This window comes from Phoxinus phoxinus, assembly GCF_949152265.1.
Source record: "Phoxinus phoxinus genome assembly, chromosome: 2".
NCBI classification, from domain to species: domain Eukaryota; kingdom Metazoa; phylum Chordata; class Actinopteri; order Cypriniformes; family Leuciscidae; genus Phoxinus; species Phoxinus phoxinus.
This window is the reverse complement of record NC_136877.1, coordinates 28,162,272-28,179,413: the sequence shown is the minus strand read 5'-3', so window position 1 is coordinate 28,179,413 and position 17,142 is coordinate 28,162,272. Positions and strand designations below refer to the sequence as shown.

Sequence of the window (17,142 nt, the reverse complement as noted above, 5' to 3'; positions counted from 1 at the left end):
AGAGTACAATGTTCCTAATGAAATCCATAACTCTTAAACTTTAAAGGGAGCCTATCAGAAGTATTGATATGGGCATTAAGGGAATACTTTAATTGTTGGCCCTGGCCCGAGCAGCTCCACGTAAGGTGGACTGAACCTTGAGTCAGCATTTTCCACCAGATCAGCAGCAGCGTGGAACAGTAATTGTGCAGCTTAGAGGGTTTTTTATGACTCTGCATAAAGTAGTAAAATTTGTTGAATAGATGTTTTCACAGTGGTACCAGTCAATACCAAGATTTATAAGGATTCTCAATTGTTTCTTCACTTAAATCATGTCCAAATGTATCTTATGTGTATGTTGTGTTAAACAGCTGAAGCAGCGTCAGAATTTATTTGGCATCCAACTCTCCGTATTCCATGAAGTATTATTCTTAGTAACTGTGTCGCCTCATGGTTAGATTTTCTTTATTGGTTTGCTTTTCAGTGTTATTTTGAAGCAAAGTCAGCTGTGTATGTGTTGTTGGGTTTTGATCATGCTGAGTCCGTATACACAAGATGACAAGCGTAGCATTTACCTTGATCGCTAGCTTGTTCATAGCTTTGAACCGCTTGGCATGGGTCTAGCTCTAGCCTAGATTCAGACAATGAGGGAGCTTATTTTAACAAGCTAATCTACGGCAAAGACTGCAGCGACATGGCCGACACATATCTCTCCCTAAATTAGTCCTTTAAGCCTTATATATGTATGAGACATAGCGAGCCAAATGTTAGCGCTCGCCAATTAGTGCAGCAGTGTTCAGTGTGGATTAGAGGCGGGTTGTTTTTTTTCCCATCTTCTCCCCTCCACCAAATCTCTTTCATCCATGAAGGGAATGTAAAGTTAATTCACTCCAAAATGCCCTGAAAATGTCACACAACATCCTGATGTTAGCTCTCAGTTGTGAAGTGAATTCATGATCTAAACTTGCCAAAAATGCAAAGTGTTAAAATGCTCTGAAAGACAGGATATTTTTTTAAGAAAATGCGTGTTTTCTCAGTCTTTCACATAATGCTGAGTCAAATTGTTGATTGTTTGGGCTACTTTTTCTTAAGGCGCGTTCACAATTACCTTTTTTTGGGTGGATTTTTTGCACCAAAATTGATTCATTTAAATATGAAATATGTTCCCTATCTTTCAGTCATTTCGATGTCAGTGACTGACACTAGGGGTCATACTTGGTAGCCCACTTTGAGAAAAGGCCAAATAAAATTGGCAAATGGAATTTGCATGTGCCTCCCCTGGACATACAGTACAGGTATAAAAGGAGCAGGCATGCATCTACTCATTCAGATTTGTTCTTCGGAGCCGAGTGAAATGTAATCTATTGGGGGTTGCGACTAGTCGACTTTAATGCTCTGCCATGACGCTTTCAGCTTGACGTCAACTAGTCGCTGATCATGGCCCTCTTTGGGAAATCTCTTTGGGAAATCTTTGAAGTCCACATCTACACTCTGTTTCCAACAGTTAAAATGACAAATAAATGCAAACTCCGAGAGCGCTCCACAAGATATGTTTGATTATACCATGTGAATGCTCAAACTTTATTGGGTGAACGCACGTTTTAAACAGATTTTTGTACATAATCATATGTTATTGTACATACATTATGTTATAGAATATCGCCGTTCTAAACTAATGCGCTGCTGCATTGTAACGCACATAAATACAGACAGTAGCTTGCACGCACACAGAATCATTCAGTAGCGCATAAATGTATTGTCAACACTGTTCTGTGATTTTATAAGTAAAAGTTTCTACGATGAGCGTAGAAACTAAAAAGTTCTAGTAACTAGTTTTTTAGTAACTAAAACCCACAGCTTCACTATTAGTAGAGAGACACTCCTAGGTAGAATTAATTCACTTTAAATCGCTCTCTCACTAATGCATTCATATAAATTTAATCTTTACTGTGCTACTGTGCTTATCTGATTTAGAACTAGCAGTTTAGAACTTGCATATATTCTTATAACTCTGAATTGACCACCTATCTGGAGCCTACATTGCACTATCAAGCATTTACATTTTAGACTGAGGGTTATACTTGAGGAAAGATACAGACAGATGGCTCAGTCTGTGAGTATGGTTGGAGGCATGGTTTAGGCAGCCTGACTTCATCCTCTATCCAGATGCTTGTTTAACATCACTCTCTCCTTCTGCAATCTGTGATTTAGATTGATCAGAACAGTATTGTTTGTCAGTCACCACAGGACTCTTTACAGCCGGAAGGCGTGCAATGCTGTCTCTATATAGCACTGAGTGGCACTGCATCTATGGTTCAGTTACAAGTTAGTGTTAATGTCCTTGTTGAAAAATTATATCGCATTGTTGAGTGACATTAAATGTCTATAATTTCATATCATTAAGGTTTGTTGTGTTGTCAGAAATGGCAGTGAGGTTTTTAGTCATCCAGATTTTATTCTCTTAAAAATTACACAAATGGTTGATGCATCAGGGGTTGAAGCTGTGAAATAATAATTCAATGCATATTAGGATACAGATGCACAATTCCGTGAAATGTATATAGAAACAGACAAAATAGGCACATAGTCATAAAGTGGATACAAAAGAAATATTATAGAATAAATGTTAGTGTGGTTATCTAGCCATTCTGTGGTTTGGGGCTTGTTTGTTCATGTGGAAGATCATATTTTGTATACAAGTCATTCACTACGGCACGCCCATTCTTAAAGCAAGAAAGGAAAATGAAGAGAGGTGAGGTTAAAGGTGGAAGTATGTCTGGCCGGTGCTCACACTAAGGTGTGTTTATCTGATCTTGAGATTCTGGAATGGGTGAACCACTTTATTTGTTCCTCTCTCATTTCTGCCAACTCCAGCTGTCACGCTGTGGGACAAAGAGGGGTAAACAGGGGACAACGGAGGGAGGATTGCAGCTGAAACCAAAGATAAACCCGAAGACCCCTCCGCAGGCTCGTCATCTGCATTTGACGGGACCCCACCCCCAGTTCCTCCAGCGCGCACACACACACACACACACACACGCACGCACACACACACACACACACACACACACACACACACACACACACACACACAAATACAGCCACTTACACCTCACGGGCACATGTTGTATAGCTCTTACACACTCTCCCTCTCTGAGTGCTTGCATTGCTTTCTCTTTCTTTCTTTCTCTCTCTCTCTCTCTCTCTCTCTCTCTCTCTCTCTCTCTCTCTCTCTCTCTCTCTCTCTCTCTCTCACACACACACACACACACACACACACACACATACAGAAACAGTCAAACCCCCCCCCCCCCCCCCCCTTCACTCTCTCTATTCTCTTCGTTAGACTTGGTAATCCCTCTCTGCTCACTGCAGCTGTTGCCCTCCTCAAACCTCACAATAGTCCCCGAAAACTGTGATTTTTTTTTTTTTTTTAGAAAGAACAAAATACGTTCCTCTTTTTGCAGCTTTAGTCACTACTGCTATGGTCTCCATCTCACTGATCATGTTTTCCTTGCCCTATTTTGTCTATCATCAAAACTAGAATTATATTATTTATTGATTATTATGTGGTTATTTATATTTTTAAGCATAATTTTTATTAAGGTATTATTTTAATACAATTATGTAAAAAAATTAAAGGGAATAAATGATTAGATATTTAGTTGAAGAGGGAGAAACCAGGCATTTTATGTAATAGGGTAAATGTTCATAATGTCAAATATGATCTAGTCTTAGTATTGTGAAATGCACACGTGTTAAATTTTATTTTTAAATATTGAATATGCAGGACGATGTTTGAATTGTAATTGATTTGTGTTCTTTGAAGTCAGTCCTAAAACGACGGGTCGATACAGTGGTCAGTGAAGCGCCCTTCTCTGTCTGGTTCGTACGAGTTGGCGGTGGGCGTTGCAACATTAGTTTTGATTGCGATATAACGGGTTAAAGACGTGGGAGAAAGCTTAGGGAAAATCCAAGCGCGAGGGATTCAGCAGGCACAGAAATCCCGAATAGTTGAACAAATGAGTGACAAGCTCTCCGTCCATTCAAGCTGCCCTCTTTACCCCTCGCGCGCTGATTAGCGCCCCTCGAGCTGTGGGCAACATGTGGAGGCATCGCTATAGCAACCAGTGGATGTGACATGTGCTACAGACAGCGACTCGAGTCTCGCTGAATATAAGGAGGGGCTCCGTGAAAAAAAACCCGGCTTTTCAGGCGCACATGATCATTCAAAGGACAAGACAACCCACTGCAGCTTCTTATAAGTCTTAAGGAAATGTGTCGGGCGATTTGGCTCTCCTTTTTCTCCCGCTCCCGTCTTTCTCTTTCAAACTCTTTTATTTGTTTATTTTTTCTCCTCTTCTGTTTAAAAACACCGTGAACAGCGACGGTCTATTGTTGAGGTGAACGCGGAGGTGAAAAACTTTTCTTAGCTAGCGGGATTGCGAAAGGAAGCTGCAGTCGCCAAGCCGGACATCTGATGTAGAAAGGCGGAATAGGATCTTGAAAAGCATCCGTCGTGCGCTGTCAGAAAATGGAACTAGGTAACTATATATCGGGACTTGCACTTGTATGTATGTCTGATGCACGTAATGGTCGGATAAATTAATGTAACGAGGCTGTGAACGCGCCATTAAGCGTCACCTAAAACTTATTGCGCATCCGGATGCATCTGGACTGATAATGAGAGTGACACTGTCCTGCAAGACTTGCTACATGGCGGTGCTACAGCATGGCACATTTCATCGTGCTTTTCATTTTAAACGCTTCTGCTGATAGAAGCGCGTGCATAGTGTGCGATTTTATGGCCAAGATGGTTTGCAGATGTTATGTAATTGATATGGGTCGTGAGTCAATATAGAGTGGTGGTAAGCGCTGTGCAGATGGTACAGAGTACAAACAGAAGCAACATTCTGTTCAATTTTTTTAGAGGGAGGAATCAGTGTTTAGCTGGTCGTTTGTGGGAAATCGATCGCATTGAAAGCGGTGTGTTTCGTCTGCATGGGTCTTCGCAAGTTGCATGACTCGGAGCCAAAAATAAATAATAAGAAGAAAGATGCATTAGGTAGATGGTTAGGTATATTAGGTTTATTTAAATAAATTAATAAGAAGAAAAACTTATCTCACAATTTGGGATTATTTACAAGGACTAATAATTATTTTATTTAGCCTATCTCTGATCATTATAGGCTATTTTTATTAAATGTTCCATAAACGTGCTAAAGAACGAAATGTAGGGCAATAATGTTTTATACTTTAATGACAAATTGCAGTGATCATAGATTAATTGCATATTCTATTCAGCTTTAATGTCTGGTGTGTTTAATGTAAATATTTTTTAAACACTGCCAATGTCTAATCTCTCATTTACATGGAAAGTTAACTTAAGTGAAATGTAAGATTTTTTAAAGTCATAATGCATACCCTGATATATACAAATTAATTTAGGAATCCTATTGGAAAAAAAATATTTTTCCAATAGGATTCCACATAGCCTACATGGGAATGCAATTTAGACTATAGCCTATTCTTATAAATAGTGAAATATTTTACTCACTTAATACAAATGATGGTCTAGTTTTTTTTTAAAGAGTAAAAAAAAAAATAGAACTTGTATTTCAAAACACAATGACTGTAAAACTGCTTTTCATTTGTCCAATATCGTGTGCATGATGTTTATGTTCTTTTTAAAATGTATTTATTTTCAAAATATTTTAAAGATATAGAGCTTGAATTGGAGTGGATGAATGATTTTAAGGTTGAGTGGATTGTGTGTAAAAGTAAAAGGATATCTGGGCGGCCCTTGTCTCAACCTTTCACCCATCACAGTCTCCTCCACCCAACCCTTTCCTCAATGATTTAAATCAGCCAGAGCATCCCATATCCATCTCCATTTTATCCGTCCTCATATAAACAAATCCTTCTGTTTATCTTTGAGAGCAAAAAAAAAAAAGATATAAAAAAAAATCCATACGAATAGATTGCTTAAAAAAGTAACATTTCTGTATAGGTGAAATTTGTCTGGCCGTACATTGGGCAGTGGTCTTTGTGTTAGATGTTAATTTTTATTTTTATTTATTATTTAGTCCTGGATTCAAGTGTTATTTTGTATTGACATTGATTCACTGCTTTACAAATGTTATTATCGCTTAATCTAAAGAGAAACATTCAGATTAAAATTTTGTCAGTTTGGTAAAGTTTCTGTCAAGAGATTGATTAGCTGGATCTGTGGATAAGCAATATCCGATGACCCTGGAAACACACCCATTAATTCAGGAACACATTTCACCCAGTAACATTTTTCTTCTTTTTGTTTGCTATGTCTTGCTTTGATTTATGTTTATCTATATTATATTATATAATTTTCAACTCGCAGTTTTTTCTCAAATCTCTCAATTAGATGAAAAATTAAAAAGTAAATTTTTATTTTTATTATATATATTTAAATGAAACATTTTCACTAGAACAAATGTATGTAGAGAGACTTATACGCCCCGAAATCCTTGCATTTTTAGTTCAGAGGAGGTTCTTTTTTAAGCGAAAGCTTGATTTGAACCTGTCTGTCTGTTTTTCAGTAGACTCCTGTGAATCAGAAATTTGCAAGTCCAATTTTATTCCCTGCAGAAGAACAAAACCATAAAAGCATAAAAGATTCTGTCTCTCCCTCCCTTTCTTTCTTTTTTCCCCATGTGTTTTTTTTCTTGTTTTATTTTTTTCTCTGCTTTTACGTAAAGTGTATCTTTGCGGGTTTTCTATTATGAGACCAGATGTGTTGCAGGAAGAGAAGATTTGACATTATTTCAGTTGAAATAATCAGTTGATTTTTCTTCAAAAGAGATTTCCACATTACAACATACCATGTTGAGTCTGCTTTGCATTTATTCTGTCCTCATAATAAAATAAGTTATGTCCGAGACGGGATATATATTTTTTCTAATAATTCCTCAATGGCATTGATTTTTTTTCCTATCATTTTTTATTTTTCAGTTATATTGATTAATTGTATATGTACCAACATAATATATTTAGACCATGATAAACATTTTTGCTAAGCAACTACTTTGTACATTTAAAAAAATTGTCAACCGTGCTTTGGCATAGGGGTTTTATATTTATTATATATATGTATACTGTATACTGCACAAATATACTTTAGGATTCATTTAGGTAGTCATCATAAATTTCATATACACTGTAACTTGCATTTAACTGTAGACTACCTCAGGAAAACATTTTTTTTTTCTTTAATATCTTCTAATTTTTTGATCCATTTTCCAGTCCCTTGCTCAACTTCCTAATGCATGTATTCTATTTAGTTATAATTAATTGCGGACATTATTTAGCCAAGCACAATTTTCTTTTCAGAATCAGCTTTTCATGTTAGAGATCTTTTCATGTAATTCGATTGAGAGCGCTAAGCCTATAGAGGGATGGAGGGAAGTAGAGAGGGGGTTTTCTATTCCAGCTGAATGCGCCCTCCTCTCTACACACTCTTCATGCAACGTTTGATGGGTGGAAAGCAAACCATTTCTGCTCAAACAAAAGCTCACAATCACAAAAAGTAGAAACTAATCCTTGGAAACTACTAAACCTCACATTTAGGTGCTAATATTTTCAGCAATGTGTAGCCAGTCTATGGGGGATTTCAGTATGTGATTAAATGGAGTGGCATATGTAATTAGAGCTTGATTTAAATATTCTGTGCTTCATGAATTTGCATCCTGTTATATAAGGTGTAGTAGTCCTAAATGTTGTTTTATGCTTTAAGAAAACCAATACATCAATAACTAATATGAAGTAGATTGTCAGTATTCAAGAAACAGAAAATAGTCATTGTTTCTAAAATACTGATCAGAAAAATCAATCATGGGATGGCAGCTCACATGGCTTATAGTTTTGGGATCAGTCGGTTGGTATGATAGCACTGAATGCGAATAGAGGCAGATTAAAAAAACTCTGAACCCCATTCTAAAGGCCTCAGTCTATTCAGCCTCACAAGGCATTTGGAAACAATACGCCGCCAATCCCCCAGCAGCTTAGCCCCGGCTGTCAGCCCTCCCCCCGAGGGGCTAACAAGCCTGACAACCCCCTCTACAGTGGAACGTTAGCGGGGCTCGGACCTTTTAGGTACTCCCCCTCAGCTTAGCCCTTCTCCCATTTTATTAACTTGGAGGTCTGAGCCAATTCCCCCATCCCGGCCAAACCCAAGACTTGGAGGCTAATTAGCAACAAGCTGGTACAGTGAGGACCGACCCTAATTGCTCTGTGGTGGTATGCTTTAACTTGCCAAGGCAAGAGTGGAGCAGGCCTTCACTTCCCAATGGTGGGCTTGAGGTGTTTGTACATCAATGTGTACAAGAAGTAATAATTAAAAGCAATAAGCGTCTCGCCACCTAATTTAAAGTACCATATCAAAACACCAATTGGACACCCTTATCCTATGACCAGTTGAGGGATATAGAAGACTGATATAGAATACAGTATACAGTACAAACAGTAATATTGTGAAATTTGAATATATTTTAAAATGTAATTTATTCCTGTGATGGCAAAGCTGAATCTTCAGTTTTCAGTCTCACATGATCATTCAGAAATCATTCTAATATGCTGATTTGGTGCTCAAGAAACATTTCTTATCTTTTTTGTTGAAAACAGTTGCAATGCTTGATATTTCAATCCACAATGTTTATCATGGTTTCTCTCTCTTGTCTGTTCTAATTTCAGAGGGGCAAACTGAACCACATCCCCCTGGTCAAACACAGTCGAGTGGAGCCAGGCAACTTTTTGATTCTGGTGGTGGTCTCCATGGTTTTTATTGTCATGGTGTTGGGGATGTCAGGGACTCTGTACTGCTTGCGCCACCGCTCCCACCATAAACTGAAGGAGAAGCTCACTGGTTTGGGAAATGACACAGGCCACGATGCCACGGCAGCCTATCAGGTAGGAGCAGGCCATTTATTTCAGCCAATCGTGTTTTCTCTGACATTCATTAACATGAATAAGCATTCCTGTTTTTAAGATAAACTAAGCAAGTTGTCCTCGACCAAGGTTATTTCCACATCCAATCCGGCAAACCAACCCTTCCAGAGTAACACTGTCCACATTTGCGATCATCACCAGGTGTAATGAAGGTTCTTAATTCTTCCGAAATTATTGTAGCTCATTAACAAAAAGACAATGGAGTTCATTTAAAGCTTTTTTTCCTTAATTGTGACCCATTGGAGCAGGCGCAGATGTTCTTGCACGACAGTGGTGTTTAATATGAATCCTAATTGAGGCAGAGCCCTTTTTAGCAGGGAAATGAGTTTGTTGTCTGACCTTTCTTTCACGGCTCCTGGAGGGAGGGCTTGCGGTGAAGGCTTATTGATTTTGTGTTGGGCTCAGCTGTACTCAATGAGACTGGATCGCAGGGTGCAAGCGCTTGGCTTCCTCCCCCGCCTTCAATATTTAATAAACCTCTCACACTTTGTCGAGAAGTCCCTTCCATAAACGTCGGCCCTATCAGTGAGGCAAAATAACCTGTGTTTCTCAATATTATTATGATGCAGTCACACATTATGTCCTGTGACACCTTTGCTTTGTTTTCATTTCAGCTTTTAATTACTTTATATTGATTTTAGTTTGTGTGTAATGTTGTCGTATGATAGTATATTGAGAGTGCTTTCAGCCCTTTGGATCTGCCAGGTGTTTTTTTTTTTTTAAGTGAATAAGATTAAAGGCGTAGACACGGCTCGTACTGTGTAGTTGTAAGGGATTTCCCAACTGATGTAGCTGGATTGAATGCAATCTTGTGCACAGGGACTCTTACAGTGAAACATGCAATTAGAATCAGTTCTGCCGCAATGATTCTGTAGCAGATCAAAGCACACACACACCACCATCACCACTGCCACCCACCTACTTACACACACACACTTTCCTTCATCAAACATCATATTCACAATTGTTTGTTCTCTCTGTTAATACCTCATTATTCAATAAGTTGTGTGTTCTTAAAACGTTAATCTGAATCTTGCCTATACCATTATTGCCAAAATGTGGAAAAGGTCAAAGTGTTATGAGATCAACTGTAGTTGTCAGTGCTTTCAGTGTTCTTTAAATACAGTTCATGATCCTCTTTATATCCCTCACATTCTAACCATACTTGTAAAATCCAATATCCACCAGGAATTTTTCATTAAAAGTAAGTTTTGTTACCATGCACTCTTTATAAAGGATTTACATTTTGTTCATTTTCTTTTGTTGACATTGTTACTTACATAAACAGTATATTTAGTTTTTTACTTTAAGTGATTTTTTAAAAACAATTAGAAATTAGGATACAATGTATTATTTGGATCAAAAAGTTATAAGACTAGGTGCTGACTGGTAGACTAGAGCAACATCAAAGTCATGGGTTCAACACCAATGAAACACAAACTGATGATGTACACCATAAGTCAATTTGGATAAAAGCATCTACCAAATGCATAAATGTTCATGTTAAAGGAAGGTACTTAAAGGATAATTCCGGTATTTAACACCTTGAGTCTATATTGTAGTTTGTTTTGGATGAACAAGAGTGGTGGACAACATTTTTTTGACAATGGTTCCTCTCTCGAGTTTTTGACTATAATAGAATTGGCCATGGACCCATTTAACATTGGAGTCAATGTGCATGTCCGAAAATGTAATTAAAACAGCCAATAATGTTCGTTTACAAAACTGTTAAACTCACCGAGTGGTTAGTGGTGTTCGTTGATGATTATAAACAATATATCGTCGCAATATATGATTCCAATCCGTTTATTTTGCTATAGTGGAACTATTTTTTCAACAATGGGATTTTACAAAATGACGAATAAAACACGACAAAAAAACTGTATTTCGCAACACTTTTTGTTTCTGGAACATCAACTAACATCACTAATCACTCGGTGAGTTGCACAGTTTTGTAAACGAACATTATTGGCTGTTTTAATGACATTTTCGGACATGCCCATTGACTCCAATGTTAAATGGGTCCATGGCCAATTCTTTTATAGTCAAAAACTCGAGAGAGGAACCATTGTCAAAAAAATGTTGTCCACCACTCTTGTTCATCCAAAACAAACTACAATATAGACTCAAGGTGTTAAATACCGGAATTATCCTTTAAGAACATGCATTGATTCATTCGTTCATTCATTTAGGCTATATATTTATACAGTCAAATCATATAGTTGCTTGCTTTAACTGTACCTTGATGGGGGAATGATCATCCCAACCCTCCCCGAACATAAGAGTCTCCTGCTACCTTCAAGAAACATCTAAACATTTAAAAACACATCTCCTCAATGGGCACTCGGCTCATCGTTAATGCACTTGAAAATGTTCTTGCACTTTTTTGCTAATTGTTTTTGTAGTTAAATTCTTTTGCTCTTTGTAAATCTTTAGATAAATATGGTTGCTAAATTATTAAATGCAAATGTAATTAATTTAGCTAGGTTGACTGATTAAGAGAAGCAAATGTATGCATTAATTTGTGCTGTCTGAAATTAACATGATTTATCAGGAAGTGGGCACTGTTTTAACAGTTTGCACATGTTTTTTCAGTTTTTGATTTGTGAGTCAGATTGACTCATGATAGACATGATGAAGTCAGATATTAATGTTAAGGGTGAACTCCATCCTCTATTCTGTGGCTGATTTTAGAGCTCTGTGGCCTCTGTTTAGCCCCAACCACCTTCCCTCCTGGTTTCTCTCACTGGGGAGCTCCATTAGTGAGACACACTAAACTTCCACCTCCAACCCCCACACTCCCTCACTGACCCTCCTGCTGTCTTTCTTTTCTATATGTATATGGGTGCTTTTTTAACTGTTGGACATTTGATGGGGTCATCCTGTTGCAACTGCTTCAGAAAGTAATTGTCTGTGCCTGTTTAACCTTTGAGTAAATAAAATAGAAGTAAAGCAGGAGGGAGGGGGGGGGGGTAGAAATAATCACAATCAGGCACAATGAGAAGAAGGTTTTTCACTCAATAAAAGAGTTTTGAATGCTTTTAAAATTGCTTTAAAATGTTACAAAATGCTGTTGTTTTATACAAAACATGTATAGTAATTGCCTGAAAGCTTTCTTGCAAATTGTTTTAAACATTGTAAGGTGCTTGTAGTCAAAATAGTTTTTTTTAATGGTGTTGAAAGCTATGTCAAATGACTGACAGACAGAGAGCTCAAAAGTAGTCTGATTGACTAAACAATAGCATCCCACAACCAAATTCATTCTTTCTACTTACAGGCATTATATCTCTCCTATTTCAGTGAAATCGGTCAGGTAGTACAGACATTTTCTGAACGCTGTTCCATAAATAATTGCTTGCAGCAATTATATTTTGAGCCAGGTTAGAAGGGATATAATGACACATCTGTGAGAGAGTTCAGCTTTTACATTGAAGCATTCATCTGATATCCTCGTAGAGTCACTGATCCTTTGGAAGGTGATTTGAAAAATCTGCTTCTTTGTCTGATTTCAATGAAGTGACAAATGGTAGATAATAGCTTGGAGTTATAATTCCAGAATGACGTGAGTGACTGATATGTAGCTGTTACGGGGACACGGAAGACCTGTGTATATAGAAGTGTTTGCTGGTTGGTTGACAAATAAAGTAGCTATATCCTGAGACAGAGAGAGCAAGCTGGATTTTCAATTAAATGTTACTTGTTTTGTAAATAGATTTGCTAATTTGTTGCTTTTGATGGCATTTTATGAACAATTTGCCAAAACCACTCCAACTATATGTATACAACATATGACTTGTCACAAACGGTCATGTTGTAATCAAATCTTATTATTTATATATGTAAATGTATTTTTTTTAGAAAAATAAACCTTATCAGTGAGCCTTGTGTTTAAATATGGATGCTAGCAAATAGTAATTATTTGCTCCATTGGTGAGTTTATGCAGCTGATAGATCTCATCTTGTAGAGCAGACAGTGACGTAATATATTGTTGGCTGTATCTTGAACCCACTCAGAGATGCAAAGTGGAGATAAATTAAATTTGAGTCCTGATGCAGTATCGGTGTGTTTTTTTTAATGATTTTCTTATGTTTATAAATAACCATTATACAATTCTAAGCATAATAACCAGTGCTTTGATGCTGTACTTTGTGTGATTGTTCATTTTACTCTTTAGAAGAGCTTTATGAGTTGCCCCAGATAATGTCTTCACAGATTAGACTAATTTTTGTCCACTTTCTCGATAGGATCTCTGTCGCCAGCGCATGGCTGTTCAGACATCAGAGCGTGGAGAGCGATCAGAAGTGTTCCACCCATCGCACACGTCACGCATTAACAGCGTGTCCTCACAGTTCAGTGACGGACCGATGCAGAGTCCCTCCGCCCGCAGCAGCACTTCCTCCTGGAGTGAAGAGCCCACCCAAACCAACATGGACATCTCCACTGGACACATGATATTGGTAAACAGTTTAATATATGCACGTGAAAACAGGACACAGTCATTTAAGCAATAGACTAATATTACTACATAATATCTTATACTCTTCACACTCTTCGTACAGAGCCTGTGTCATTGCAGTCATAGTCAGGATGAGCATAAACACTACAAACATGTGCTTCTCCTTCTGTCTCTCTTTCCTTGATTTTCCTTCACGTTTATCTCACATCAGTCTCATATTTTATACTTGTGGGTTTGTTTTGGCTCTAAAAGGAACTGCAGGGCCCCATGGTCTCTGGCTTTTCTGACACAATGGATTGTTTTAATTTCGTCCCAACTTTTGTTTTATTCATCTCAGCACAGCTTCGACAGGAAAGACTGATAGGTGCCTGGTAGCGTTGTGTTCATTACCAAGCAGAGAATCTATCATACATCCAACAGTGGTGCAAAAGACAGCCACTGAGTTGATTGATTTAGCGTATTGTGTTTTGCTGTAATGGATGGCCCTTATTGAGATGAAGGTTTTTTTTCAACAGCTAATAAAACTATGTGCGTTGTTTGGCAGAGATGCATTTGCTAAAATGCACATCTACAAAGCTATTGTTAAACATTCAGAAGTTTGCAAAGTGCTGTGATAATTATTTAATTGATTCTTCTTTAGCTGGTTTGAAGCAACTTGACCATGTCATCTTCATAAACACTCAGCAAGGACAGTAAAATGCGTGGCAGTTTACTTTCATAGGCTTTAAGATACGTAATTATAGGTTTTCGAGACAATCCGATTCTTAGTTTTTTATATAATACAACCTTAGAAACTATTTATGCACAGTCACACTGCCAATATTATGGTGTATAAATTCACATTCCACTCTGAACAGTGAAAAAATGCTTAAAAATGCAGTGGTCGACTGATTTATCGCAGATATTTAGCATTTTTTAATTATCGCCATCAGCCAATACTTTTTTCTTTTTGGCATTTAAGTGAAATGTGTCTTTTATTTTGACAGCACAATGACTTTTAATTTGACAGTGCAGTGAACACCCACGCCTGAGCACAAACACGTGGCAACTCCCATCCTGAGTCTTCCTTAGTAAAACATTATTAGACGGAAATGTAAAACAAAGAAAGTAAATGGAATATGAAAAAGTATTTAAATAGCTAATAAAAATTATATTTAGTGATTACTTCCTTTTTAGTAATGTTGTTAAATATTTCTTAATTTGTAAAAAAAAACTGAATCAAGAAGTCCCTATTTAAAGTTAAAATCAGTTTATTTTACAGGTTCAAAGTGATTTATTTATTTTCAAATGCATTTTTAATGTAATAAATATTATGTAAAATAAATACATTTTTAACTGCCAGGTGTTATTTACTATCTTTATTTAATTAAATAATAATATGATTATTTATCAGCTTTATATCGACCATCAGCCACCCTGCTCTCTAAGATATCGTCATCATCCATGAAAAAAAAATCCATATTGGTCGATGTGCTACAGAAAATCTCAAAATCACACTCTGACTGTAATACCAGCTAGTGCTATGTATCAGAGGTTACCGCTTGTACACTATCCATCTCTCAATGGGTCCAATCAAATACGGGTTATGAAATAATAACTATTCTGATAGCGTAATCTCTCAGTATGTCAGGTTGCTATAAGGCACCTCAGGTAAGACCAAAACAAGAGAGTGCATTCTCCACAGCCCAGCTTCATATGGCGCTGCTCACCATTGTTCTGCCATCATATTTTGAATGACAATCCTAGTGCTTTGTTTTTGTTTTTTTGTCTCTTTATATATGCTGTGTATTTGGTTCCATCTAGTAGCATGCTGTACGATAAGGTCTATTCGATCTATATATAAAACAGCTTTTTGTCTTACAGTGTTTACATAGTTTTCATCACATGAAAAGACATAAATACATTTAAATACATTATTACATGTTGTTTCTGTACATAAAATGGGTACAATATGAGGTTCAAATCATATATTATGACACATCATTGGTTTAAGAGTCTGAGATTTAGCCCAGATATCTGACCTTTTTATTATCTAAAAATGATAGCTGCTGCAGGATCATGAGGAACTAATTCAGAACCCTGGACAGCGCCACAGTTCACTGCTGTGTGTTTATTATTCATACGTGAAACATGCACATAGTGAAAGATGATGGGGGAGAGATACACAGGTTTTGTCTGTTTTTTGGGAGGAAAAGCATCAAATATTGTGTGTGTGTGTGCGTGCGTGCGTGCGTGCGTGTGTGCGCGTGCTTGCGTGTGCGTGAGAATTTGAAAGCTAGTAATAACCTTCAGTATTTATTTATTATCCTTAAAGAAGGGGACTGTTTTTTTTCTGTGTGAAAGGAGAGAAAATGGTCTGCTGTCTGTCAAGGAGAGGTACCTCAGTGACTAAATGGTTGGCTAGTTGCCAAATCCCTCTGTCTCTGATTAAATCATGCATCATCTTGCTAATAGAGGTGGTATTAGAGAAGGCAAATAGAGAGAGTTACTGTTACATATGGTCACAGAAACACACACACATAGGGCAGATGCTCCATCAACCATCTGTAACATAAGAAAAACAAAGGGGAAAAAATGAAAATCTTTTGTCTAGAAGGTCAGATATATGTTCGAGAAGAGCAAATTGTCCTCATAACAGCCATATGTGGCCACAAACAGTTGCCGTTCGTCCGCTCGTGGCACTCAGGCAGAACTGGAGAAGTAAACTGATTGCTGGGTAATTTGTTTCTCTTGTGATATGTTGCTAGAAGGATGAGAACATTTTGAGTGCAGTTGCCTGTCATGGTTTATGCTGGTAATATGTCAGTGGTTTTGTGGAAATGTGATAGTGATAGATTATGACTTAGAATGTTTATTGTGTGGGTGATTTTTAATTATTATTATTATGTCCATGTATTTACGCTACTGTTCAAAAGTTTGTGGTCAGTAAGTTTTAAAATTGTTTGAAAGAATACATTAAAGGAGTCATGAATTGAGCCCATGAGGGGGCATTAAAGGGGTCATGAAGATCCTTGATCTTTTGATGTATAAGAGGTCATTTTACAAAAGAAATATCCTACTGTATAAGTTCAAAACTTCCTCGTTAGTCCAGAAACAGCTTTTATTGAAACCAAGCTCAGAAAACGACTCCTTTTGGATTTCGTCACATTATGATGTCATAGTGTGACGAAAGACTGCATCTGCTAAAAAAAATCTACTTCTACATCATTGCCTCTTTAGCCCCGCCCACCGATTCACGTATGCCATGTAGTAGAAAATACGAGACAGAGGCAGACACAGGATTACTTCAGCAACAAAACGATAGTGATGCCTCTGAGTATTACAAGATGTTTTGAAGTGCCAAGTTGTGGAAAAACACAGTATTTACATTGCCTTCCTTGTGATCCTAACATTAAGAAAGTGTGGATGAACTTTATTTTTGAGAAGTTCCAGTCAAATCACGTCAGTTTGTTCTCGAACAGTTCGACATCGGCTTTTCAGAGAGACTAAAAATAAAAGATGATGCAGTGCCGACTACATTGGATCCTACAGTAATGTCGCAACACACAACCGTGAGTGGTTTTACCATGTCACTATTGCTTTGTCTGATACAGATCGCTTGATATGTACTGAGTATTTATACTGTAGCGCCGCAGTCAAACCGAATACTTGTGATTTGCTGTTCTTTCCTTTGCTTCGGCATTTATGGGGTTAATGCGTTGGATTATCGATGCAGAAGAAAGCACAT

The 17,142-nt window shown here is 37.4% G+C and overlaps 1 protein-coding gene across 2 annotated transcripts in view; it reads left to right on the top strand.

Annotated features, from left to right (window-relative positions):
• ptprn2 (protein tyrosine phosphatase receptor type N2) overlaps nt 1–17,142 on the top strand; it is a 263,055-nt gene that overhangs the window by 225,632 nt on the left and 20,281 nt on the right. For both annotated transcript variants that reach the window (XM_079604877.1, XM_079604878.1), the window contains exons 13-14: nt 8,704–8,919; nt 13,204–13,416. In XM_079604877.1, coding sequence (XP_079461003.1) covers nt 8,704–8,919; nt 13,204–13,416 — 429 coding nt within the window. The remainder of the gene's footprint in view (nt 1–8,703; nt 8,920–13,203; nt 13,417–17,142) is intronic.